This window comes from Coregonus lavaretus, assembly GCF_964263955.1.
Source record: "Coregonus lavaretus genome assembly, chromosome: 14".
NCBI lineage: Eukaryota > Metazoa > Chordata > Actinopteri > Salmoniformes > Salmonidae > Coregonus > Coregonus lavaretus.
This window is the reverse complement of record NC_140001.1, coordinates 34,138,654-34,164,341: the sequence shown is the minus strand read 5'-3', so window position 1 is coordinate 34,164,341 and position 25,688 is coordinate 34,138,654. Positions and strand designations below refer to the sequence as shown.

Here is a 25,688-nt window from a genome sequence, read left to right as displayed (position 1 = left end):
TATTATCTATGGTTTCCTCACTTAGTTCACCACAGTAGGCCAGGCCCGGAGGATCCCCAGTCTCGCCTGCCATCACAGACTGACCTTGGTTCTTCTCCATCAGGGGTAGGGTAGTGTCGTCGTAGCCTGGCTTGCCATTCTTGGCTGCTTTAGGTGCGCCGGTCGCTGTAGGCTGAGAGGGGGAGAGAGTAGGGACATTTTTCATTTTTTTTGTCATTTAGCAGACGCTCTTATCCAGAGCGACGCACATGAGCAATTAGGGTTAAGTGCCTTGCTCAAGGGCACATCGGCAGATTTTTCACCTAGTCGGCTTGGGGATTAGAACCAGCAACCTTTCGGGTACTGGCACAACGCTCTTAACCACTAAGCTACCTGCCGCCGTACTTATTGTGCATGTGTGTGTATGTGAACGTATCTGTGTGCATGCGTGTGTTCTTCTACACAGCCGTGTACCTGGAAGTGGCTCTTGTTCCATCCTTCCTTGGTCAGGGCGTTTCTCAGGTCCTTGTAGCTCCACACCGTCTGCAGCACGTGGGAGGCAGCCTTGTTCTCACGTGGTGATTGGCTGAGCGAGACAGGGAGAGAACCAGGTTCGTATTCATTAGTGCAGACCGTAGCAAAACATTTTGCAATGGAAAACGTTTTGCAACAAAAATGTTTCTTATTGGACAAGTTCCGGTAGTCTAGTGAATACAACCCAGAACGTTGGGCCCAACCACTGCCAGAAGCTAGTGGAGGCTGGAGCCGAATGCAATCAATCTCACATTCAAAGCCATCATCCATCTTATTTCCACTGATGGCCCCAAGAGCTTGCTTTTAATTCAGACCCCAATGGCCGCACACATTTTCTTTCATTCAATTAACTAACTACTCCTTAGCTCTTCTGTTAATTACATGGGGGGGAGGTTCTCCATCACTTCACAGACAATCTCATGGGTTTAGGGAAAACACATTTATTTGGTATTGTTGGAGACTATTTGACGTGAGCCCGTTTTAGTCCATTTATAATTGTATAATTAGCCTAGCAGTAGTAATTATCACATTATGGGTTAGATGGAATAATCTGTGTCCATTGTATTTGGGCAGAGGGAAAATACAAAGGGGGCCTGTGTCTGAGTGCAAGAATGCTTCCATAAGGGTTGAATAGGAGCCATGTGTCTGGCGTTAGAGCTGGTAGATCATAATTACTGTTCTATAACACTGTCCTATATCTTTACTGTTTTATATCACTATATACTCTTAGTATTAATATATCGCTTTTATATATTCTTAAAGATTGAATGTAGTGTTAGGTTTAAGATTTGTGTGTATGAAAATGAGTATTATTTAGTGGACTGCAGTAGACTATAGGAATGTGTACTCCCAATAACTCAAGGCCTCTCCTGACTGATAAGAAGTCCTGTGAAAGGCATGGAGGGACACGAAGGTTCTGGACTCAGGCTGGGCCACGATAACACCAACATGAGGAACAGACTCAGTTCCTGCCCAGCAACAGAGACTGATTGTTCATCCTAGATATAGGAGGGCCTAGTCGGAAGGTATAAATATATGTGCGTGTGTGACTTGTATGGTGTGCTATGCAGCTGCAACACCCAGTGTGGTAAATACATCTAGTTTGAGCTTCCTTTGGTGTCTGATTGGATTTGTCCCAGAACTTAGAACCTAAAGGTATTCAATAAAGTACAGGTATAAAATTCCCATTGGAAACTCATCTTAATTAAATCATCAATAGGTTGTAGAAGGAGACATCTATCAAAACAGCTCATCTCTGGCTGTCCTCTCTCGCTGACTTGATCAAGTAGATCAGATCACTCAATGGAAAATGAGGACAGTGATATTAAATAAAGTGAAAACTGGGAAATCATTCAAACATCTCTTGAATTCCTATTCATAGTACTTAGTATTCAGGTGAAGTGCACTATAGTAGGTTTGCTGGAAACCAGACACTACACGATACGGGCTTATCTATTCAATCTAAGTAATGTTCTACAGATCGAAATGATATGACAAGGAATCCAGCTTATAGCACTTAATATTATTAAAAGCCCATTAATGCCCATGCTAGAGAGGACATGAAAAGGCACGGGGTCATTACATTGTATATGGCCAGCAGCAGACAATCCTGGTCCTTGAGTGATTGCAGAATATACTGTATATCATGGATATTATTAATGTCACTATATTATTCATTGCATTTAAAGTCCAAATAATTTAAAAGTAAGGAACTTTCTCTCATGGGGAGGGAGGCCAGTGTCACATGTAGTCATTAATGTACATACTGTACTAATGTGGAACCCATTCAATTGTTTGACTGCATTATGCTCTGTTGTACTGTGCTGTACTGTGTTGTAAATCAAATCTAGTCAAAGTTTATTGGTTGTGTACACCTGCAAATCTGTGTACGCAACCAATCAACTTTGATTTGATTAGCAAGTGCAGTGAAATGCTTATGTTACTAGCTCCAACAGTGCAGTAGAATGTCTAGCAAATACAATACAAATACACCTTTCCTTTTTTTTTTTAATCAAGAAATGTATTGTATTGGGCTGTACTGAGATGAGCTGTATTGTGCCATCATCCTACCTCGTCTTGTTGATGGCCACCAGTTTCTCGATGGCCTGGGCCTGGATGAGAGAGCGTGCGTTCTCGGAGCTGTCCGTCACAATCTCGTGGATGGTGTTGAGGATGGCCACCACTGTGTCTTCCTCCAGGTTCTTGGCTGGCCGCTGCTGACCACTGGGCAGGTTACTCACCAGGTCCCTCATGGCATAGCTCCCTACAGGGCAGGGGGCAGGGGTCAAATGGCAGGGTGCAGAGGGCACCGTCAGATGGCAGTAGAGAGGTAACAGGTGTATCAACATTTATCTTGTAGGGTTACATAGTGCATTGATTCATAATAGCATTGTACAAAATGTTCGATATCAAGCAATTCAATCTTTGACTAATCTACAATCATTCTAATCTACAATAAGTAGATTACACATTCATATTCAGCAAAAGACATACACAGGTCCAACAATCATATTCTTATCCTCATTAACAGCTATCTAATCTCAACGTATTCCAAAACGTTTTATCCCAATGTTGTTCTGTTTGCTGTACAGAGAGGCCTTGTGTTGACCATGTGTGGTCAGGTTATGTGGTCAGTGATTGTACCGATCAGGTCTTTGTTGCGGCGGTCGATGGAGAGGTTACGCAGGGCGATGGCCACGGCTCGGACCACCTTGTCAGCATCAGAACGCAGCAGCTCCACCAGGATGGGAAGACCCTTCTCCTTCCTCACAGTGGCTCGGATGTAGTTGGACCACTGGGGACAGAGAGGAGGGAACATGGAGGCTATGGATAACCGGTCTGTGTAGAGAGAATAATATCAGCCAATACATACATACGCATGTACACACACACCTACACATAGCAATACACGTGTACCCACTTGCACGCCCGCCCCTCCACACACACAGACACTATTATTGTCCAGTAGCAAAGCCAACAGTGGCTCTCTGGATTTGACAGTTCTTTTGTTGTCTCTGATTAAACATACATTTTCCTCTATTCCTGTAACACAAAACATTACGTTTGACCTGAAAGAGCTCCTTTGCTGAACACCGTTACCCTCTGAGATGTAATTAAACTGGTGCAACACCAGAACCACACCACTGGGTGGCAGTAGTAAGCCTAAAACAGACTGCACCTAGTCAAACAGCTATAGAGCAGCAGGAAGAATGGGATGAAAAGAGGATTTAAACAAAAGAAAAGCTTGAGATATCCTCATAGGGAGCGGGGACACGTAATGTCCATCTCCTCGATGCAGAGGTTTGATGTGTTGGCAGCAGCCCCAAGCCCTAGAGCGTGGACAGGCGATCAGCCTCCTCAGCTCAAATGGAATGGAAAACCATGGAGGAGGGACAGATTCTGTCTCTATACATTCCACAATCATAAAAAATACAAATTAAATCACCAGTGCAGAACAGTGATAGAAAACAGAGCAAAAAGGAAAATGGTGACAGTTTATACAGGGTATACATGTACTGTACACTACACATGTTATACATGTTAAAAACACGTTACATGTTTTGTGTAAGCGTTTTTAAAAAATGAGATAAAAGTTGGATGTTTCCAAATCAATCTAACATCCTGTCTGTTGCGTTGTGTTTTGCCAACTGGAGCCGAGTGATGATGAATGCCGTGGCAACGGATATGTTTACAGCGTGACACATAGGTGTTAAAAACTGAATCACTATGGCGCTAGCATGCTAGAGCTCTCTAGGCCTAACATAGCCACTGTATTGACTAAGAACATTCCATTCCTGAAGGGAAGAACATGAATAGCCTCTGTACTTTACACTAGTGATGGTAAAATTATGCCCCTGAGCTGGACAAAAGATCACACTGATTACTCACTACAGTAACCAAATGGAGGGTGTTTAGTAATGACAGCACAGAGCTGCATTTGGGGTAACTGGTCTAGCCTATTGAGGCCTATTGAAGTTCAGAGACCTTATTCCCCTTAATCACAATGTGTGTTTGTGTGTGTTGTATGTGTGAGACTCACGGTCCACTGTCCGGCACTGAGGTTCTGCAGGGCCCCTGCTGCAGCCTCCAGAGTGTTGTAGTTCTGGCTCTCAGTGAGCAGAGACAGGTACAGCCTCACTACCTCTGGCTGGTACAGCAGCTCAAAACCTGCAGGGACACAGCGAGAGAGAGACATGGAAGTTAGACACAGAGACAGAGAGACACCCAAAGACAGAGAGAAACCCACAGAGACAGAGAGACACCCACAGAGACAGAGAGACACCCACAGAGACAGAGAGAGACCCACAGAGACAGAGAGACACCCACAGAGACAGAGAGACACCCACAGAGACACACACAGAGACACCCACAGAGATACCGACAGAGAGACACACAGACAGAGAGACACACAGAGACACCCACAGAGAGACACACAGAGACACACAGAGACACACAGAGACAGAGAGACACCCAAAGACAGAGAGACACCCACAGAGACAGAGAGACACCCACAGAGACAGAGAGAGACCCACAGCGACAGAGAGACACCCACAGAGACAGAGAGACACCCACAGAGACAGAGAGACACCCACAGAGACAGAGAGACACCCACAGAGACAGAGAGACACCCAGAGACAGAGACACACACAGAGACACCCACAGAGATACCGACAGAGAGACACACAGAGACACACAGAGACACACAGAGACAGAGAGACACACAGAGACAGAGAGACACACAGAGACAGAGAGACACACAGGGTACAGTAGATACAAAGGGAGGCAGGAAGGAAACAGAGACCGATTATTAAACACAACTGAAGGAAACAGAGACAGGCAATCAGAGTCTGTGAAACTGCTCAGATAATACTGAGATCTCTAATACAAGTCTCTTCTCACATGAGTCAGGCAAGCAATACTATTAGGTGTCTGTCAAATGATGGGAATTATTATTCTCTTTCACTCTAGTAAATCTCATTAACAGGAACGTGATAAGACATAACAAACAAGTGTGTCAAGCTATTATTACCACTGGGTAGAAAACCAACATACATTTGCTAACAATTTAAAATGGCATAGTCATTATTTCATAACTACAATGGAATAACTGTAATTACCTACTGATACTCCTCTTACTATTCCTCCTACTACTACACAGTATTACTAATACTACTGGTATACTGTAAGTGTGACCAAAAACAGTAGCACAGTCACAGATAAAACAGTCATCAGCCACTCACAGAATCAGTGCTCTTCTACAGTAATAGAGCCAATAGCTTAATTGCCACTTTGTAGCTCTCAAAGTACAAATCTCTGCTGTGATCAATGACCTAAGTCATAAAACTCTGCCCTGCTTTTATTGAGTGGAGGGCATGAGTCCCCTCTTAGGTTGTTGTGGCATTTCAAACAGGCCTCAGTAATGGCAGTTGATAGCAAGGTAAAGTGGAGCTTGTTGACATGGTCGGATCACTATGACCACAGATTATAGTTTAGGACTGTGTTTACACAGTTCAGGATCAGGACAGTATAGGATCACTTAAACTATAAAAAGGGGAGAGCAAATGTCATTGCTTGTAATGATGTGAATACTGCCACACATAACCTGGTACTTTTCTCATTTAGACTAATTTGCACACAAATAAATAATCTGTTGCCACAGACCAAGATTCAGTCGATTTTACAACAAAACATTGATTTTACAAAACATCACTCACACCAGGACCATAAATACATTAGGATTGTGAATCATGATGTAAGTAGATATTGATTTTACATATACAACAAAATCGAGTATCTGAAAGCAAAGTTTATCTCTCTGTCCATTTCACACAGTCAGTAAATGGTTGGCTTGGCTGTGATGTGAGTGTAATTACATTATCAGATGTCTCAGGCTGGTCAGAAAGAGGCAGAGAGTGTATCGAACCCCCCTCTCCTTTCCACTACCAAGGTCACCACAGGCTGTTTGACATCCCAGGGGAGGATCACTTCTCATACTGTAGTACATCCACACAAACAGCCCCTCACTATGGAAGACAGCTTGGCTTGGCTCTATGGACTCAAAACCAAGTACTTCAACCTTATCAAAATACATTTGTATTCACATTCTCACACACTGACAGTCAAGGCCTTCTGCACTTTAAAGTCTGGTGGTTCGGAAGAGACTGCCTTTCCTTCAGTATTTTCTGAATAATAGTGTCAGTCAGAACCCACACACACATTGGGGAGTAGTGAACTACATGTAGTTCAACTAGTAATTCAACCAAATATTTTAGTAGCGTGTTGGTAGTTGAACTAAATTCAAATCTAGGTAGTGTTTTCAGCAGTTAATTACTTTTTTTGCCATGTAGTCATGTAGCTAATTACTGGAACAACACTTATTTTTTTGCAAAAACAAAATATGAGTGAAGTAGGCTATAATTTCCTTTCTTTATCGGCATCAGACCTGCATAATCCTCACTTGAAACATCGTTTTGGTTATTAATAGGCTATATTACGCATTCTGTTAAGATATGTCCCCAAAGTGATCTAATCTTGCAATTTGTAGTCTGACATTTCATATTTACATTTGATTTTTTTCACAAATTAATTTGGATGTAGTGAACTACTTTTTCAAAGTAACTTTAGTTAAGTAAACTATATTTCTCTTAAGGTTGGCTTTAGTGTAGCTTAAATTCTTCCAATGTGACGTAATTTGTAGCTTGGTAAACTATATTTTCAGAGTAACTTCTCCAACACACACACACACAATTATTCACTTACATTCACAGAACTTAAATGAAAGAAAACAACCGTCAGTTCATTCCATGTTATTCGAAGCGCTCATTTCGAGAGGTATATTATAAACCCCTGAATTATGTGGGCAAAAACATATGAACTCTTTATGATTGATACATAGTGGTTGGTGAGGCACTCCATACATTCTTTGGTGGAAATGAAGAGAAGTCTGAAAGCCTTAGTAATAAACTGAACAAAATTATAAACGCAACACTCAACAATTTCAAAGATTTTACTGAGTTACAGTTCATATAAGGAAATCAGTCAATTTAAATAAATTCATTAGGCCCGAATCTATGGATTTCACATGACTGGGAATACAGATATGCCTCTGTTGGTCACAGATACCTTTTTCAAAAAAAAAGTAGGGGCGTGGATCAGAAAACCAGTTTGTACCTGGTGTGACCACCATTTGCCTCATGCAGCGCAACACATCTCCTTTGCATAGAGTTGATCAGGCTGTTGATTGTGGCCTGTGGAATGTTGTCCCACTCCTCGTGAATGGCTGTGTGAAGTTGCTGGATATCGGCGGGAACTGGAACTCACTGTTGTACACGTCATTCCAGAGCATCCCAAACATGCTCAATGGGTGACATGTCTGGTGAGTATGCAGGCCATGGAAGAACTGGGACATTTTCAGCATCCAGGAATTGTGTACAGATCCTTGCGACATGGGGCCGTGCATTATCATGCTGAAACATGAGGTGATGGCAGAGGATGAATGGCACGACAATGGGCCTCAGGATCTCGTCACGGTATCTCTGTGCATTCAAATCGCACATCGATAAAATGCAATTGTGTTCGTTGTCCGTAGCTTATGCCTGCCTATACCATAACCCCACCTCCACCATAGGACACTGTTCACAACGTTGACATCAGCCAACCGCTCGCCCACACGACGTCATACACATGGTCTGCCATCTGCCCGGTACAGTTGAAACCGGGATTTATCCGTGAAAAGGACACTTCTCCAGCGTGCCAGTGGCGCCAAACTCAGGATGACGAATACGCAGAGGAGCATCCCTGAGAATGTTTCTGACAGTTACTGCAGAAATTCTTCGGTTGTGCAAACCCACAGTTTCATCAGCTGTCCGGGTGGCTGGTCACAGACGATCCCGCAGGTCAAGAAGCTGGATGTGGAGGTCCTGGGCTGGCATGGTTACACGTGGTCTGCGGTTGTGAGGCCGGTTGGACATAACGCCAAATTCTCTAAAACGACAGGCTTATGGTAAAAAATGACAATTTAATTATCTGGCAACAGCTCTGGTGGACATTCCTGCAGTCAGAATGCCAATTGCACGCTCCCTCAAAACTTCAGACCTCTATGGCATTGTGTTGTGTGACAAAAGTGCACATTTTAGTGGCCTTTTATTGTCCCCAGCACAAGGTGCACCTGTGTAATGGTCATGCGGTTTAATCAGCTTCTTGATATGCCACACCTTTCAGGTGGATGGATTATCTTGGCAAATGAGAAATGCTCACTAACAGGGATGTAAACAAATTTGTGCACAACATTTGAGAGAAATAAGCTTTTTGTACATATATAAAATTGCTGGGATCTTTTATTTCAGCTCATAAAACCAACACTTTACATGGTGCGTTTATATTTTTGTTCAGTGTAGAAAGTGGTGAAAGCCTTATAATTAATACAAGTACTACTTGCTTCAATGGATTAAAAATACTTGGCTATCTGGAAGGGCCTTTTACCATCACCTTAATGAGGAAGAGAAGAAAGATATGAAAGTCTAGAGTCAGACAATTTACTCCAAAGCCATGGAGAGGAGACGTGAGGGAGCAGAGCTGGGCTAGACTACATCCAGCTCTGGGCATGAGCAGACCTCGGTCTTCAGGAAATGCACAAACCTTGAATAATAATTTTCACGTCTAAATCTGAGGTTCACACCCGTAATTTTGAAAGATGTGAGACTGGCTGGCTTTGGTCCATTCATCCTGGGGTTGCCAGATCCAGACAGCCCATAGAGCTGTTTCCTTTCAGAGCTCCTGTCCTCATCCCTGCAGAATATCCCGCCACAGCCATGTAAACCAATTGTGGTGCGTGGACAGAGGGTTCCCAGTCATAACCAAAGAAAGATGCTTGTTTGTGTTGAGGATTCAGGTTTCTAAGGAGCTCTGTGAGTCCGAGAGGCCAGTGATCAAATAGAGGCCAGCTAAAGTGTGACTGACAACTGAACTGCTTTTGTCTGAGGCTTATACAGCATAACATAGCTTGGCAGCAGAGTGAGTAGAACAGTAGAACTGAAACAGACAGAACAGCGCTGTAGCAATACGTTTCTCCATACGACTTGTCTTTTGTCAGACATTCAGTCAGTGCAGACTCCGCAAATTCAAGGCCATTTATCAGACTCTGCCTGCTGTGAAGCCTATGATTCTTTCAGCACCAAGTCTCAGCCATGTTCAAACCTCCCAGTGCCAAATTCACTTTAAATCCAAGACAGTGTTTTAATAACCAAGAATCTGTAAATACACAATCCTACATTTCCCCGTTCTCTTGTAATTCCTTGGTCTTGGACTCGTCTCTTCCAGGCAGACAGTTATGGAATTGCCATTTCGGAGCCAAGGGCTCAGATAACGTGAACAAGTACTGTCCCCTCAGAGGCAGATGAGAAAGGAGAGACATTCATGGGGCCTTTAAACTCATTTCTAGAGCTCTCTCTGGGATCTCCACATGTCCAGCCAATGAAGATCTGTTCCAGAGCTCGGAGTTCATGTCCACAGTTGACGTAGTATCTCTGTAAGGTTAATTTCTATGGTTTGCAGTCAAATTGCAGTGCACATGCATAGGGGTTGGGGTTAGCAACATAGAGATTCACCATATTTTTTTTATTCAATGGTTTGCAGTGCACCTTCATGTGATTCTTTTTTTGGGGGGGACTGCAAAATTCTGCTAAAACATGTTTAATTTTAAAAAACCTGTTCCCAAGAGACATATGTGATCATGTCTCAATGTAATTCAAGGTATGAAATAATTGCTATTTTCAAATACAATCTCTTTTTAGGCTTAGTTGGGGCCAATTTGCAGGGTTATAATTATGTTCCGGCCCCCCGACCATCCACTCCGACTGGATGTAGTTGCCTACCCCTGCTATAGGGTGATGCTGTACTAGCATAGCATGGCCATGACATGTCCTGTATTTAGCAGTATTTACCACTTTCCAGTCATTAGTTAGCGCCTACCTGCTAGCTGCTTGCCAGGCAGGTTGTAAACAGGGAATTATAATTCATGGTGATAATAATCAGCTGTTACTGTGACATGACTGATCTGTCCCCCTATTGCTGGTTCTTAGAGCTACAAACATATATTGCACGCCCACAGGCATGCTTTCTCGCTCAAGGCCTTGGCATGTACTGCATATATTATAGTTCTATAGTTAATCTAAAGAAAATGTTGACAAACATGAATGCACACCCCTCCCATCAATCCCCACCCTATACACACACACACTCAACATACAAACTAACATCTAACATTATCCACTCCCCTGGGTGCAAGGCTAGCATGTACAGTATGTTTCCTTTTCATTCCATGTCTACATGTTTTCTCCAGTAGACCTCAGTCAGGCAGGCTGGTGTGTGGTGTGTTGCTGTGGCCTCCCTCCCCTGCAGTCAAACACTAAGAGAGAGCGGGACATCAAACCAGCGAGCTGAGGGACACAGAGAGCCTGGGAGGCCCGAGATCACTTCTAAATGAGCTGAGAGGAGCACCAGGTTAATTTTCAAAGCAGAATGGCAGCGGTGACAAACTCAAATACTGGTGGCTCAATTAGGGGCTAACAGAGTAGAGAGGAGAGGAAGCTTATGCTGCACTCAGTGTGAGAGTGAAAGTAGGTTACAACAAAGTAAAGTTGAGTGAGTGATGCAAGTAGCTCATCAATTGACTATTAGTGTAATAGGGTTCAAGTGGCTTCACTCTTGGCTGCAACTAAAGTGCAGGTGTTGCGGCTTGACAAGCAGCAAAATCATTCTAGATTAACTGACAGAAACACACACACTAGCCCTCTTCTATCCAAATGCGTTGTTCATCAATCAAACCTAAGTGGGGAGCCTCATACCAAAGCCTCCCACTTCTTCCATCCATACTCTATATCCATAGGATGAGCAGTTAAAACCCCATCACATCACGTGAGGAACATCTGTAGGCCTACAGAAAACACACTTCAATCAATAACAGCTATATCACCCCACAAAGTGGATACATTTTTACAGCAGGTCAGTGTTTTCCAGTGAAGTTAGGTAGGGATAGAAGGAGCAGAGGGTTCATTCTCTCCCTATGAAACACTAACTAAATAAATAATACTGTTGGAACAGGGGAAAATCAGAAGTCATGGGATCCGCATTCCAGCCCTGTAACATATGCACATATTTAACCCTGAGAGACCCCCCCCCGTGGCTCTGAATGTATGCTTAAGGTTTTCATATCCCTGTCCGTGTCATAGCTAACGTTAATGAATGCTTTCCCAGGGGAAGCCACGGAGAGAGCAGCTAACACATCACATCATTACAGCTGCTTATAAAAGACAATAGCTGCAGAGTGTTAACCCTGGGTGCACTGCAAACCCAGCAGAAAATATCAGGAAGCTTAATTGAAAAACAACAACAAAATAGAATGCTTGGAAAATTTGAGAATTGCATGTTTTCAGTGCAGTCGGTTCAAATGAGTCGATGGCCTCAACGCTAATGAAGATGAGGTTTGAATGAAGCTCTGTTCACCCTCTCTTTCCAGCTCGTTTTCCATTTCTCTTTCGCTCATCCTCTTCATCCATCTTCTTCTCTCTTCATCTCTCCCCTGGCCCTGGCATCAATTCAAACCAGCACAGCCAGGCCGCCAAGGCCACTTTCAACCACAACCATTACTAGGAGGCAAGGAGCAAAAGTCAAGCCTTTTAAATCATTCTCTCTCTCTCTCTCTCTCTCTGCGTTGCTAAACCATAAAGGTCACAACACATTAAAATAAACAGTTGGTGGCATTTAGTTGGAAGGTGACAATGAGGTACAGAGGGTAACTGGCAGTCAGCCCATCTCATGGACAGCTAGCTACAATATTCATCAACAATACCCCAGAGAGCAGCAGGAGAGAGAAGAGAGATCGGTAGCTGGGTAAAGGAACAAAGTACCCACTTCCTCTCATCCCTCTGTCTCTCTCTATTGTTGCCATTCCACCACACCACTGGGTGCTGGTATGGTACAGTATCAATGGGAAGACACTGTCAAAAGGCTGACGGATACTTGAAAGAGTTTGGCTGGCTTGGTTCAGAGTGTATCCTGGATCACATCTACGGTGCTGCCATTTTAGGACACCCGACATCCTTCCTCCTGTTTAAAGGAGATCATTAGGTCCTGCTGTGGCACCCCAGGGTTAGACGTCTCCCAGGTGTTCCAGTCGAGAGCTACCGTGAGGAGAGAGACCGCAAACAGTCTCCCATGGATGCCGCGACGCCGGCCGCCTCAACGGGTCACGTATGTTTGTCACACATGTCAAACCTTTCCTTTTCCGATTTCCACAGGACATGTTTCCGTTTTCACCGTCCTCCAGCTGAACAGAAAATAACCACTGTGGTTCTTCATCCACTCCTGAACAACAAGTTATAAAGGGTGGCTAACCAGAGGCTGTGCCTTCCAGCAATAAGACAACCTTTCTGGATCAACAGTTGGAATGCAATTTGCTCTGGCTTTGTTCCCAATGTTCCTAAATCTAATAGCTCCTAATAGCTTCTGGGCCGTGGGTTAAGGGGGATGTCTGTTTATATGAAACCTTGGTCATGCAAGACAATAATATCCCTCAGCTGTGACCCTGACCCGACCTATTGTCAATGTCCCTGTCCAGGCCAACTGACCACACATCATAGGGATGGGCTAATCTCTTTCTCCGAGCCTGCCTTCAGCCCATCCACACAGTGGCCAGGTAGTTTACAGTCCCTACATCCTCTCCAGGGCTCAGACAGACACTGGCCATTAGTCTGATATGTGTGACTTCAGGGAAGGTTTAGGAACAGAGGACCTCCTAGACAAGAGCAGCTAGCCGCTCTGCATACATCAGCTTGCAGCCCGGCCGGACAGACACATTTAGATGCATATCTGGACCTGCAGGGGACTGGATGTTATTCTGCAGGCTGCAGATAAGGCTCAGATACCAAGGCCCATGCGGTTGGAGGCTCAGCACTAATTTTCTCTCTTTGTCAGGGCCCCAGCATGCAGACCAGACCACAGTGGTTGATTGGTTGGCTGACTGGTGGACTGGCTGGCTGGCTCTTTGATGGTCAGGCTGCTCTGATGTCTGTGTGTGGAGCTCCTGCAGCAGGTTAGTGTCAGACTGTGTGCCACAAAGGAGCTCAAAGCTCAAATCCTGGAGATTGGGTTGGGGGTAGATAGATGAAGTGAGGTAGGGAGAGGAGAGAGATGTGTAGGAGAAATTGGAGGAAGTAGAAGAGGGATGGGAGGTGTGTAGGAGAGACAGAGGGAGTACGAGGCGTGTGTTGGAAGGCAGAGGATAGAGAGAGGAGTAGAGTATCGGCTGGAACCGAAATAGCATAGGGCTGAGGTTGCCACGGCAACCCCATCATCGCTACTAACAAATCTGTTCACTAGATGCCACAGCAAAGAGGATCACACTGACAACAACATTACAAATATATTATCTTCTTCTTTTCCCTCAGTCTATTTATTTTGTGAAAGCTTAGACTGACAAGCTAAAATGAAAATGAGTGTCCTTTCAAAGTCCTCGATTAACACTTCCCATCTTTCCTCAGTAAGTGACACACTTCAGATAGAAACGGCATTGCAGGGTTAGAAGTAGTGTGTTATTTTTAATAACAGCCCATCTGTCTCCCAGACAGTGTTATGTTTCTGAGACAAGAGGGTTAGTGTTCTGTTCTGCAGCCTCGAGGGCTGGATGGCACTGTTTGCCAAGGCTCATCACGTACTCAGATAGACAGAATGTTAGAAACTCCAGCAGCACAGCGAAAACCAAGAGAAAGACAGAACTGAGATAAAACACTTGATATTATCTTGTCTGTGTTGCTTGACAACAAGCAAGCAGTAAGTAAAGTTGTCATGAGGCTGCTACGCACAAACACAAACTTACAAGACAGCTGGTCAGCAATGAAAACTTTCGGTTAAATAGGACGAGAGAATTGGCATTCTGAACACGTGGCGACTGCATCTGACAAGGATTTGAGAGCGAAACGGGACATTTGTTTTTACATTAGGAATTGAGAGAGAGAAGGTATGGGAAAATATATAAATTGCAACTGGTCGACTGCAGTGAGCTAATGCGTTTTACTTCAAAGCCTGTTAAGAGACTGGACACCTGTCTTGCTAATGGTATCATATACAGATGAGCGCTAGAAGGCTAAACTGACAAACGTATGTATCATGTTTGGAGGAGAAGCAATCTTGAGAAGGAGCTAAATAGATATGGTGCAAGTTAAATGTGTGAGCTAAAGGATCTGAACTGTGGGGAGCCTTCTGAAATGAGACCAGTTAATCCAGTATGCTTCTGGCTTGATCAGTGCCTGGGCATTGATGAGAGGCCGAGGAGGGCGGGGACAAATGTTGACATGTGGCTGGGTCTAGGACTGGGGATTGGAGAAAAAGGCTGACGCGGGGTCTGTAGCTAGGAGAAGGACAGATGCAGGCTTGGGGATGAGACTGGGGCTGGTTGAGATAGGCTGGGGATCAGGTGTGCGATGAGGGCAGTCATTGTGTTTGACGGTGGAAGAATTTCCCCCGCCTGTGTCTGTGTCAGGCTCCATCTCTCACTCTGGGCTTGTGTCCCGCATGGCATTATACAGTACCATCAACTATGGCATACACCATACGCTGTGACATGATGAATACTTGTCTGGGAAACCAGGGGATCACAGTCTTTCTATACACACGTACAGGAACATAATACACACACACACACACACACACACACAATAATCCATAAGGGTCTATATCACTGCTTGCGCCGGAGCCTCAAATGACTTTCTATGGGCTCCATTTTCACTGGCAACTTTCTGTGTCTGTGGAGTGGCGTGATGAACAGCACACCCTCTAATTGACACATAATACCACCTTCATGGTCAAGGGCACAACACCTTGTCCTCCGCACCACAGGGGTGGGTGTGTGTGTGTGTGTGTAAAAGGAAAAGAGAAACAGTGAAAGGGAGATGGGGATGGAGGTTGACTGCATCTCAATCCCTGACCATCTAAACACATCCGTGAGTCAGAGAGTATAGACAAATATATATTTCCTATAGATTGTAAAAGACTGTTTAAATGAATATTACATGATAGGTTTGTCGCCTTGTATGACCAGATGGAATTACAGTTCAAACATGACTTGACCCTTTCAGCATAAACCCAGGGAATGTACTTGGTTTCCACTAGATAGCACAGCCACAAAGTCAAAATGTGCTATTTTGTAAATATTAATAAAATAATATTAGCTTTTTGGTCTTCATTTAATGTTAGGCAAAATGTTAACAGTGTGTTTAGGGTTAGGTTCAAAATCATATTTTAGAAATAGAAATTGTAGAAATAGGTGGGTTTATGACTTTGTGGCTGTGGTAACTAGTGACGACCAATGTACTTAGTTGGCCAGAAGTTCAAACATGACTTGACCCTTTCAGCATAAACCCAGGGAGTGTACTTAGTTGGCCAGCAGCCTAAATCTAAACTCTGCATGGCCTTGTGACACTTCTCTCTGTTGAGGACAGCGAACCTTGGGGTGCTTTTAAAACTCCTGTTTACAACATGGCCCAACTTTTTGTAGGACTACTAATTCACTTCAACGCTATGTTGACTAAAACATATCACAGTGAATTCCTAGGGGGCGGCTTTGTTGTGCAAACCGCCATAGTGGCTCAGGCAGCGATGTTGTGTCTCTGCCATTGCTCTGGTTTTAATTAGATTAAAGCATCTCTTGCAGAAATTGAAAACAGAAACATCCCATTCTGGCACAAACAGGGCCAAACAAAAGCTCCCATTGGAGGGCTGCATTCTTCCCTCCTGCTGCTAATTCTCCCCTGTAATTATCACTCCAGCCGTTCTTGTTTAGAGCGTGACATGCTAAATCATCCAGAGAATCATGATGATATTGATGATATTGTGGGCTACTGTGGAATGGATTCCCTTTCTCTTGCTAGATCCTGCAGAGCTGGAAAACACTGTTTAGAGAGAGACAAGGCAGCTATGGTGGAAAATAAGAAACATTTCATTACGGATCTCGCAGGGAGAAAGGAAGTGGTCATGAAGATTGTAGACCACAGGAAGACTATTGCAATCAGAGCTGGCTATCTGCCATCATGTTGCACGCACACCCACACACCCACACTTGACAAACACTAGCTAGCTACTACTACTACACACAGCAGGTTTATTTTTTACAGAGCCAAAGCATCCAGCTAATGATGCATAACAGCCTTTCAACACAGGACCTCCCAGACCTTTGGGTTATCTGAAGCCTCAGTGCATTCCCAATGACCCACGGAGTGGTCGGTCTTAAATAACATGGCTTTCTCCCTTTGTTTTGGTTTAATTCTTCCCTTTTATGCTCATTATTTCAGTTTATCATCAACTGTTTGAATGAAATGGTTTGCGGGGGAATTCACAAGAGATAAAATTTGAGCCGAGAGCTGAGGCGTTGACAAGTCAAATGATTACTTCTTGTTCGTTGTAGGCCCATTTCGTGGTGTTTCTGTTTCAGAGGCAGACACATTTTAAATTTTTAGTCATTTAGCAGACGCTCTTATCCAGAGCGACTTACAGTTAGTGAGTGCATACATTTTCATACTGGCCCCCCGTGGGAAACGAACCCACAACCCTGGCGTTGCAAGCGCCATGCTCTACCAACTGAGCTACAGGGGAGTGTGATTGGCATGCAACAATTGACAGGATGGAAGCGCCATGGTCCATTATGACCGGGCATCACAATGGGTGGCATCCCAACAGCTGGCCTCTGAGAAAATAACTCATTTATAATCTCATCCCCTCATTGCTGGGGAGCCACCAGTAATGGAACAGTTAATAGAAGAGGGCATAGTGAGTGACTCCAAAGCTGGCTTTTAACCCCCTCTACACACACACACACACACTAACGCGCAAACACAGATACACACAGAAACACACACACACACAAACAAACGCACGCACACACACACACACTTGGCATTAAGCGCTGCATTGTTTCAGAGTTCAGAGGACTTATTCCTGGGTGATTGGTGAGCGGCGATAGCAGTCAGTAAAATCCATTGGATTATTATGTCCATGGAGAATTCTATAGCCTGTTTTGTGGCTCAATATGGTGACTGGGATAATGACTCAAAGCCAAAACAGTCTCATCACATCCCATGCATGCTTTATTCCATTCCAGAATAGAGACTGGCTAGTGTTCCCATTTCTGTGTGCACAGACACTCACATGGCAGACCGATCTAATGACAGTGAATGAGGGACAACCTCCAGTGTTTCCTAGCAGCTTCACGAGTCAGACTCATGTTTTATCTGACGGGTGCTGTGAGTGTGAGGTAGGTATGTGTGTGTATGTGCGTGTGCATGCATGCATGTGGGCGTGATGTGAGGGGGCGGAAGGTGTTTGGCACTGGCACCAACCAACCGAAGTCTCGCGATCCTGCAAAATCTAACAGCAGAAGGAGAGGAAGAGGCGGAGGGGAGGATGGGGTGAGGAGCAGCAGAGGAATATTTGTGTCTTGAGGAGATGAGGAAAGGGGAGTCAGCCTGTCAGTTGGAGGCAGGCAGGTTTCAGTGAGAGGAGATATAGCGGTCCCGAGAGTTATCGTTTCGCTATCTCGGTGTTACATTCCTCAGTAGTGAGGCTCTTCTGAAGATGGAGGGGACTGGGGACATGGTTTCTCTGGGTGGGGGATTGCGGCTGCAGCCTCAACATAACTTTATGAATAATTTACTGAGTTTCTACTTTCACTCGGGGCGGGCCTGTCGATCTGCCCTAATGTTCCCTCCGGTTTTGAATACTCTGACTCACATCTGTATTTATTACACAACAGAAAACTGAACAGTTTTGGGAGTTAAAAAAGGGGAAATGGAAGGCGTTTACTTTCTGTTAGGGATTAGGGAGTTAAGGAACTTCTCTGAAATTGAATCAATCCACAGGGACTAAGAGCATTCCAATTCCTTCAGAAACTTCCGTCAGACTCTGGGTTCCGGTTGCTAATGTGATAAATGTAAAGCAGTGACAATCTTCGAGGGAAACATTTAGTTCCCCTCCGCGGTCTACAAAGTACAAGCCCTCAGTGAGGTACATGCCTTGCTTCCATACTGACAGTCACCATTCAATACACAACAATTAGATAACTCAAGTCGGATTCTAAAGACATCCGTAAATCAGAGAGTACAGAAAAATATATATTTCCTGTAGATTGTAAAATATTGTTCAAATGAATATTACATGATATGTCAATGGACTATGGTTTGTCACCTTGTATGACCAGATGGAATTACAGTTCAAACATGACTTGACCCTTTCAGCATAAACCCAGGGAATGTACTTGGTTTCCACTAGATAGCACAGCCACAAAGTCAAAATTCCATGAAAGTATATAAGCTTTCTGGTCTTAAGGTTAGGCATAAAATTAGCATTGTGGTCAAGGTTACGCAGCAGTTATACACTACAATGAGGCTCTTGTTGCTGTTGACGTTTGAAAACCCTATTCAAATCTTCAAATTAAATGCTAGGCTCGTAAACTAAGCCGTTAAAGCATTATGGACTCGTAGCATTGTTACTGAATTGTTCCCTCAATTGTTCAACTTGTTTGTTCGGCGAAGGGAAAACATACATCTACAAACCAGGCAAGCTTCTGAAAGCACAGTGGAGAAGAGAGGGGTATGAAAAGAGAAAGACGGAAAATTAAATGCACAGAGACATTCTAAGACTAGGTCCAGAGGGGACTCATGAACCTATGCTCTGGCTGCCTCTTGATTGCGCCCTACGCCCTCTCCTATGGCAACTACTAAGTACAGTACACTAACACAGCTTAATGCAGTTTTAATCCATCGTCCTTGTTGTAAATACTGTAAGAAAAGCTGACAAAGGCATTCATCATTGTCATTAAATAAACATTAAAGCATCATGAAAGAGTGCTGGCTCAGGGAAAACACAACAGAGGAGGTGGAATGATACATACAGTGCCTGGGATGGCAACTAAGAACATCAGAACACAAGTCGCCTGCGTTTTGAACCTAGCAAAACCTCAGCACATTTAAAATGCACCTAGGCTCTTTACAGCAGAAGCATAGCATCTATATACAGCTGTACTGTACAGTATGTGACTTAGCTTCATTGTTGTTATCAGCTCTCCCCATGCAGGTTCCTAGAGTAAACAGAATAGTGAGTGGGGATGGCCCGAGAGGAAGAGATCAAAAATAATGTGCTGCGTAAAAAATAAAAAAATAAAATGATTAATCTGTGGGTTCTCTATGGCTTCTCTCCTCCCAGGTCTCCCTCCCTCTCCTTCTGTTTTTCCTTTTTCAAAACGGCATCTTTCCACTGTGCTGCCCCTCTTTCTCTCTATCCACACCTCCGGTACTGAAGAAACAAAACTGTTTTGAAGTGATTTCCCTCTGCTCTCTGTAAGGGTGCACACACAGTCCATGCCAAACACACACTTTGTACATGACCTTTCCTCAAAGCAAAAGGTTTACGCGCGGTGTGGTTTCAATTAACGTTGGGGTGAGTGTTCCATCATCTCGGTGGCTGACAGGCACTCACTCTCTCTCCCTAATGAAATGCTTTCTTCTTTCAGAGTTCTTAATTACTTTTGTTCCAGTGCCTCTGTTCTCCTCTATGAATAATGCAATAACAGGAACTTTAGAAGTCCTTTAATGATCTCTGTTCTACCAACAGGTCCTTTTATAGTGCAATCAGGCAGAGAGAATTAGCTATACACAGAATCAACAAACTAATCGTGAATTAAAAATGGCGTCCCTAAAATGATTGCGACTTCATGTCCGTAACATAATGTTTCAGTTGGGATTCCTTCCTCCATGCTCTGATTGGGTGCAGAGCAGTCACTACTAGTGCATGTGTATATGTGTGTGTATGCGTGTTCATACGCGTGTGTGTGTGTGCGTGTTTTTTTCAATGCACTGCTGGAGACCCTAAATCTCATGTGGGTATTACCGTAATCATAGACTGCAGCCTGTTGGTAAGTGATGCGGAGGGGCTGTGACCTCTATTTGACAACAGATCAGGGCGGAACTACACATGTAATCTCCCACAAATCTCTCCCTCTGCCACTGCATTTGAGGAGAATAGCTCCCAAATTCTCTACAAACAGGAACATTAACAGACAAACTGTAGCTAAACGTACAACCACAGTATACAAGATTATCATTGACAAACATTGCAGGTAAATGTAATATCCTATTTGAATAAATCATGGGTAGACTACAGCTGCAATCCAATTTTATACTACAAAATGATTAATCCAGTTGAGCAATAATCCAAGTTTGACATACTCACCGTAGGTACGTATAAGCTTTACCTGTGTGATCAAGTTAATCCATGTACTTCACACCACATTTACGTCATGTATAGTGGGGAGAACAAGTATTTGATACACTGCCGATTTGCAGGTTTTCCTACTTACAAAGCATGTAGAGGTCTGTAATTTTGATCATAGGTACACTTCAACTGTGAGAGACGGAATCTAAGAAAATCCAGAAAAAAAAATCCAGAAAATCACATAGTATGATTTTTAAATAATTAATTTGCATTTTATTGCATGACATATGTATTTGATCACCTACCAACCAGTAAGAATTCCGGCTCTCAAAGACCTGTTAGTTTTTCTTTAAGAAGCCCTCCTGTTCTCTACTCATTACCTGTATTAACTGCACCTGTTTGAACTCGTTACCTGTATAAAAGACACCTGTCCACACACTCAATCAAACAGACTCCAACCTCTCCACAATGGCCAAGACCAGAGAGCTGTGTAAGGACATCAGGTATAAAATGTTAGACCTGCACAAGGCTGGGATGGGCTACAGGACAATAGGCAAGCAGCTTGGTGAGAAGGCAACAACTGTTGGCGCAATTATTAGAAAATGGAAGAAGTTCAAGATGACGGTCAATCACCCTCGGTCTGGGGCTCCATGCAAGATCTCACCTCGTGGGGCATCAATGATCATGAGGAAGGTGAGGGATCAGTTCAGAACTACACGGCAGGACCTGGTCAATGACCTGAAGAGAGCTGGGACCACAGTCTCAAAGAAAAGCATTAGTAACACACTACGCCGTCATGGATTCAAATCCTGCAGAGCACGCAAGGTCCCCCTGCTCAAGCCAGCGCATGTCCAGGCCCGTCTGAAGTTTGCCAATGACCATCTGGATGATCCAGAGGAGGAATGGGAGAAGGTCATGTGGTCTGATGAGACAAAAATAGAGCTTTTTGGTCTAAACTCCACTCGCCGTGTTTGGAGGAAGAAGAAGGATGAGTACAACCCCAAGAACACCATCCCAACCGTGAAGCATGGAGGTGGAAACATCATTCTTTGGGGATGCTTTTCTGCAAAGGGGACAGGACGACTGCACCGTATTGAGGGGAGGATGGATGGGGCCATGTATCGCGAGATCTTGGCCAACAACCTCCTTCCCTCAGTAAGAACATTGAAGATGGGTCGTGGCTGGGTCTTCCAGCATGACAACGACCCGAAACACACAGCCAGGGCAACTAAGGAGTGGCTCCGTAAGAAGCATCTCAAGGTCCAGGAGTGGCCTAGCCAGTCTCCAGACCTGAACCCAATAGAAAATCTTTGGAGGGAGCTGAAAGTCCGTATTGCCCAGCGACAGCCCTGAAACCTGAAGGATCTGGAGAAGGTCTGTATGGAGGAGTGGGCCAAAATCCCTGCTGCAGTGTGTGCAAACCTTGTCAAGACCTACAGGAAACGTATGATCTCTGTAATTGCAAACAAAGGTTTCTGTACCAAATATTAAGTTATGCTTTTCTGATGTATCAAATACTTATGTCATGCAATAAAATGCAAATGAATTACTTAAAAATCATACAATGTGATTTTCTGGATTTTTGTTTCAGATTCCGTCTCTCACAGTTGAAGTGTACCTATGATGAAAATGACAGACCTCTACATGCTTTGTAAGTAGGAAAACCTGCAAAATCGGCAGTGTATCAAATACTTGTTCTCCCCACTGTATATGTACAGGTAAACATTTGCGCTCTCAAACACAAATCATTTTAACCAGTGCTTAATTTGAGCCGGCACCTCTTCGTTTTGGACTGTTTCGTTCCGGAACCTATTTGGCCGGATCCGGTACCTCTAAAAAAATACCAATAGCTTCTTTAAAAGAATTGCCTAGCTGTGGATTGTGTTTATGTAGCCCAATCACAAGGCATATAGCCCGGGAACATGTGGCAAATCTGTCAGTGAACAGCATGCAGCCAGAACAAGCCTTTTGCAATATTTCAAATACAATAGCGGGAAAACACAGGTTGAAAAGCAAATAGCTCCTGCTTAAAAGAGAACACTAATCTGACTGCAGGTTACGAACATTGTTTTACAAAGTAAAACGAGAGATGGGCTTTTGGCACGAGAGTAAATCGGCCGGCGAGTGAGCTGCGCATCACTGGGTGAGTCAGCAAAAGTGGAAAGCTTTTCTAGGACTATAATTTCCTCCTCATATTGTCTAGTGAACACAAATATAAATGCAACATGCAACAATTTCAAAGATTTTACTGAGTTACAGTTCATAAGAAATCAGTCAATTTAAATAAATTCATTAGGCCCTAATCTATGGATTTCACATGACTGGGAATACAGATATGCATCTGTTGGGGCGTGAATCAGAAAACCAGTCAGTATCTGGTATGACCACCATTTGCCTCATGCAGTGAGACTTCTCCTTCGCATTGAGTTGATCAGGTTGTTGATTGTGGCCTGTGGAATGTTGTCCCACTCCTCTTCAATGGTTGTGCGAAGTTGCTGGATATTGGCGGGAACTGGAACACATTGTCGTACACGTCGATCCAGAGCATCCCAAACATGCTCAATGGGTGACATATGTCTGGTGAATATGCAGGCCATGAAAGAACTGGGGCCGTGCATTATCATGCTGAAACATGAGGTGATGGCGGCGGATTAATGGCACGACAATGGGCCTCAGGATCTCATTGCGGTATCTCTGTGCATTCAAATAGCTTTAGATAAAATGCAATTGTGTTCGTTGTCCATAGCTTATGCCTGCCCATACCATAACGCCACCACGGGGCACTCTGTTCACAACGTTGACATCAGCAAACCGCTCGCCAACATGACACCATACACGTGGTCTGCGGTTGGGAGGCCGCTTGGACATACTGCCAAATTCTCTAAAATTACGTTGGAGGCGGCTGTGGTAGAGGAATGAACATTAAATTATCTGGCAACAGCTCTGGTGGACATTCTTGCAGTCAGTATGCCAGTTGCACGCTCCCTCAAATCTTGAGACGTCTGTGGCATTGTGTTGTGTGACAAAACTGCACATTGTAGAGTAACCTTTTATTGTCCCCAGCACAAGGTGCACCTGTGTAATGATTGTGCTGTTTAATCAGCTTCTTGATTTGCCACACCTGTCAGGTGGATGGATTATCTTGACAAAGGAGAAATGCTCACTAACAGGGATGTAAACAAATTTGTGCACAACATTTGAGAGAAATACGCTTTTTGTACGTATGGGAAATGTCTGGGATCTTTTATTTCAGAATTCGCTCACTTTTCGCTCACTTTTAAGGTCCTTACTCCTGAAAGGTCCTTACTACTGAAAAGTGTCTGTTCCAGGTGCGTATGAGTCCGAATCTTTTATTTTTATTTCATGAAACATGGGACCAACACTTTACATGTTGCGTTTATATATTTTTGTTCAGTGTACAACACACCTAGGCTATAGATGGATTCAAGACGAGGTCGTTTTTATATATCTCAGATTCTCAGAAGTCAAAACGCAAGACAAGAGGGGGGTTATTTCCAATTGTGTGCCATTGCAGCTAGCCAAACACTACTTTCTAGTAAGTGCAGCCAGTGTTGGGCAGTGATTCCAGTAAGTGCAGCCTGTGGAACATGCTCATTATCCTCCTCCCAGCTCATCTGCTTTACTTTACTTTAGAGCGATAAAAGGAGGCAGAATCGGCTTACCTCCTTAAAGCACCGCAATTAATTGTAATCTGGTTTAATGAGAGACCCACTTTGACTAGCTAATGTGGCTAATTGCAGCCATACAGGAAATGCTATTGACTTTGAGTGGATGCCATTAGACCTTGATGAAGGCGCTGATGTGTGAATATCGCATAGCCCACAACACACACACATACAGTATATCTCTCAACTGCTATATGCAGACAGACAAACACACTCCTTCTATATGCCGGCAGACGCATGCAAACACAATGAAAGGAGGCATGCGATAAAAGCGCGCGCACACACACACACACACACACACACACACACACACACAAAGCACAAAGCACAAAGAGATTTGTTGTGGCAGCTGTATGCCAATGTTGTTTGACTGCAGCAACCAATTGAGATGTTTATTCTTTAGAAAGGCGAGAAGAAAAGGGCGTAGATGGAAACGTTTCTGCTCATTCAATCAATAGAAGGAACAGTACAACGATAAACAACCTATATATATTCTCTCAAAAGCTCCAGAAGGTGGAACGGTGCAGAGGTACAGCAAACCGCCTCATCATGGCATAACATTCCTCAAGTGTATTAGAAATAAGCAGTGCAAGTAGGGTCTCTTATGTTACAAGTAATCAATTTAGATAAGACATTAGAATATGTGTTGACTCTTAAAGTAGGCCTATAGGAGTAAAGTACAAGCTCAGCTAAGGGGAGAGGAGTACTGCAACAGTCCGGTAACTGTAGAAAGGCTTGGAGAGGCTGGAGAAGACTCACGGCTGACAGAACTGCTTAACCTCATAGGCCCAGGTGACCCACTTGCTTCCACCACCGACCATCTACCCAATCAAATCCAATCTCATCACATTCCAATCTGCTGCTGGCTAATAGCTGTCTGCCTGAAACACTGCTGAAATAGGAGGGGACTGTCCGGCCTTCTATCTAGTTTAAACTTACTATAATACTGTTGCATTCTTTTATAATAAAATAACTTATTTGTCAATGCACCTTGGATTATAGGTTACCTTGTGGTGTGTGTGGTTCAGATAAAGGGCTATGGCTACTGGGTATCATTCAGTTCTATAGTGAAACTGTTGGGGGTGCAGAACTTGATGCATTTCTGCTTTTCATCTCCCATGTAAAGGAACTGATTCCAAATCAGATCAGCTCAAATGTTTGGGAGCCCTTTACAAAAGGCCTGGGAGCTCTGTAAACAAAGCTGCGTTTTCTTTTCCTGGTAGCATCTTTGTC

At 43.9% G+C, this 25,688-nt stretch overlaps 1 protein-coding gene across 1 annotated transcript in view; it reads right to left on the bottom strand.

Annotated features, from left to right (window-relative positions):
- Positions 1-25,688, bottom strand: part of LOC311141752 (splicing regulator ARVCF-like) — a 135,798-nt gene that overhangs the window by 7,643 nt on the left and 102,467 nt on the right. Inside the window, exons 10-14 of the mRNA XM_084177189.1 lie at positions 4,553-4,680; positions 3,157-3,307; positions 2,584-2,776; positions 454-565; positions 85-172 (exon numbers count right to left, since the gene is read on the bottom strand). Coding sequence (XP_084033315.1) covers positions 85-172; positions 454-565; positions 2,584-2,776; positions 3,157-3,307; positions 4,553-4,680 — 672 coding nt within the window. The remainder of the gene's footprint in view (positions 1-84; positions 173-453; positions 566-2,583; positions 2,777-3,156; positions 3,308-4,552; positions 4,681-25,688) is intronic.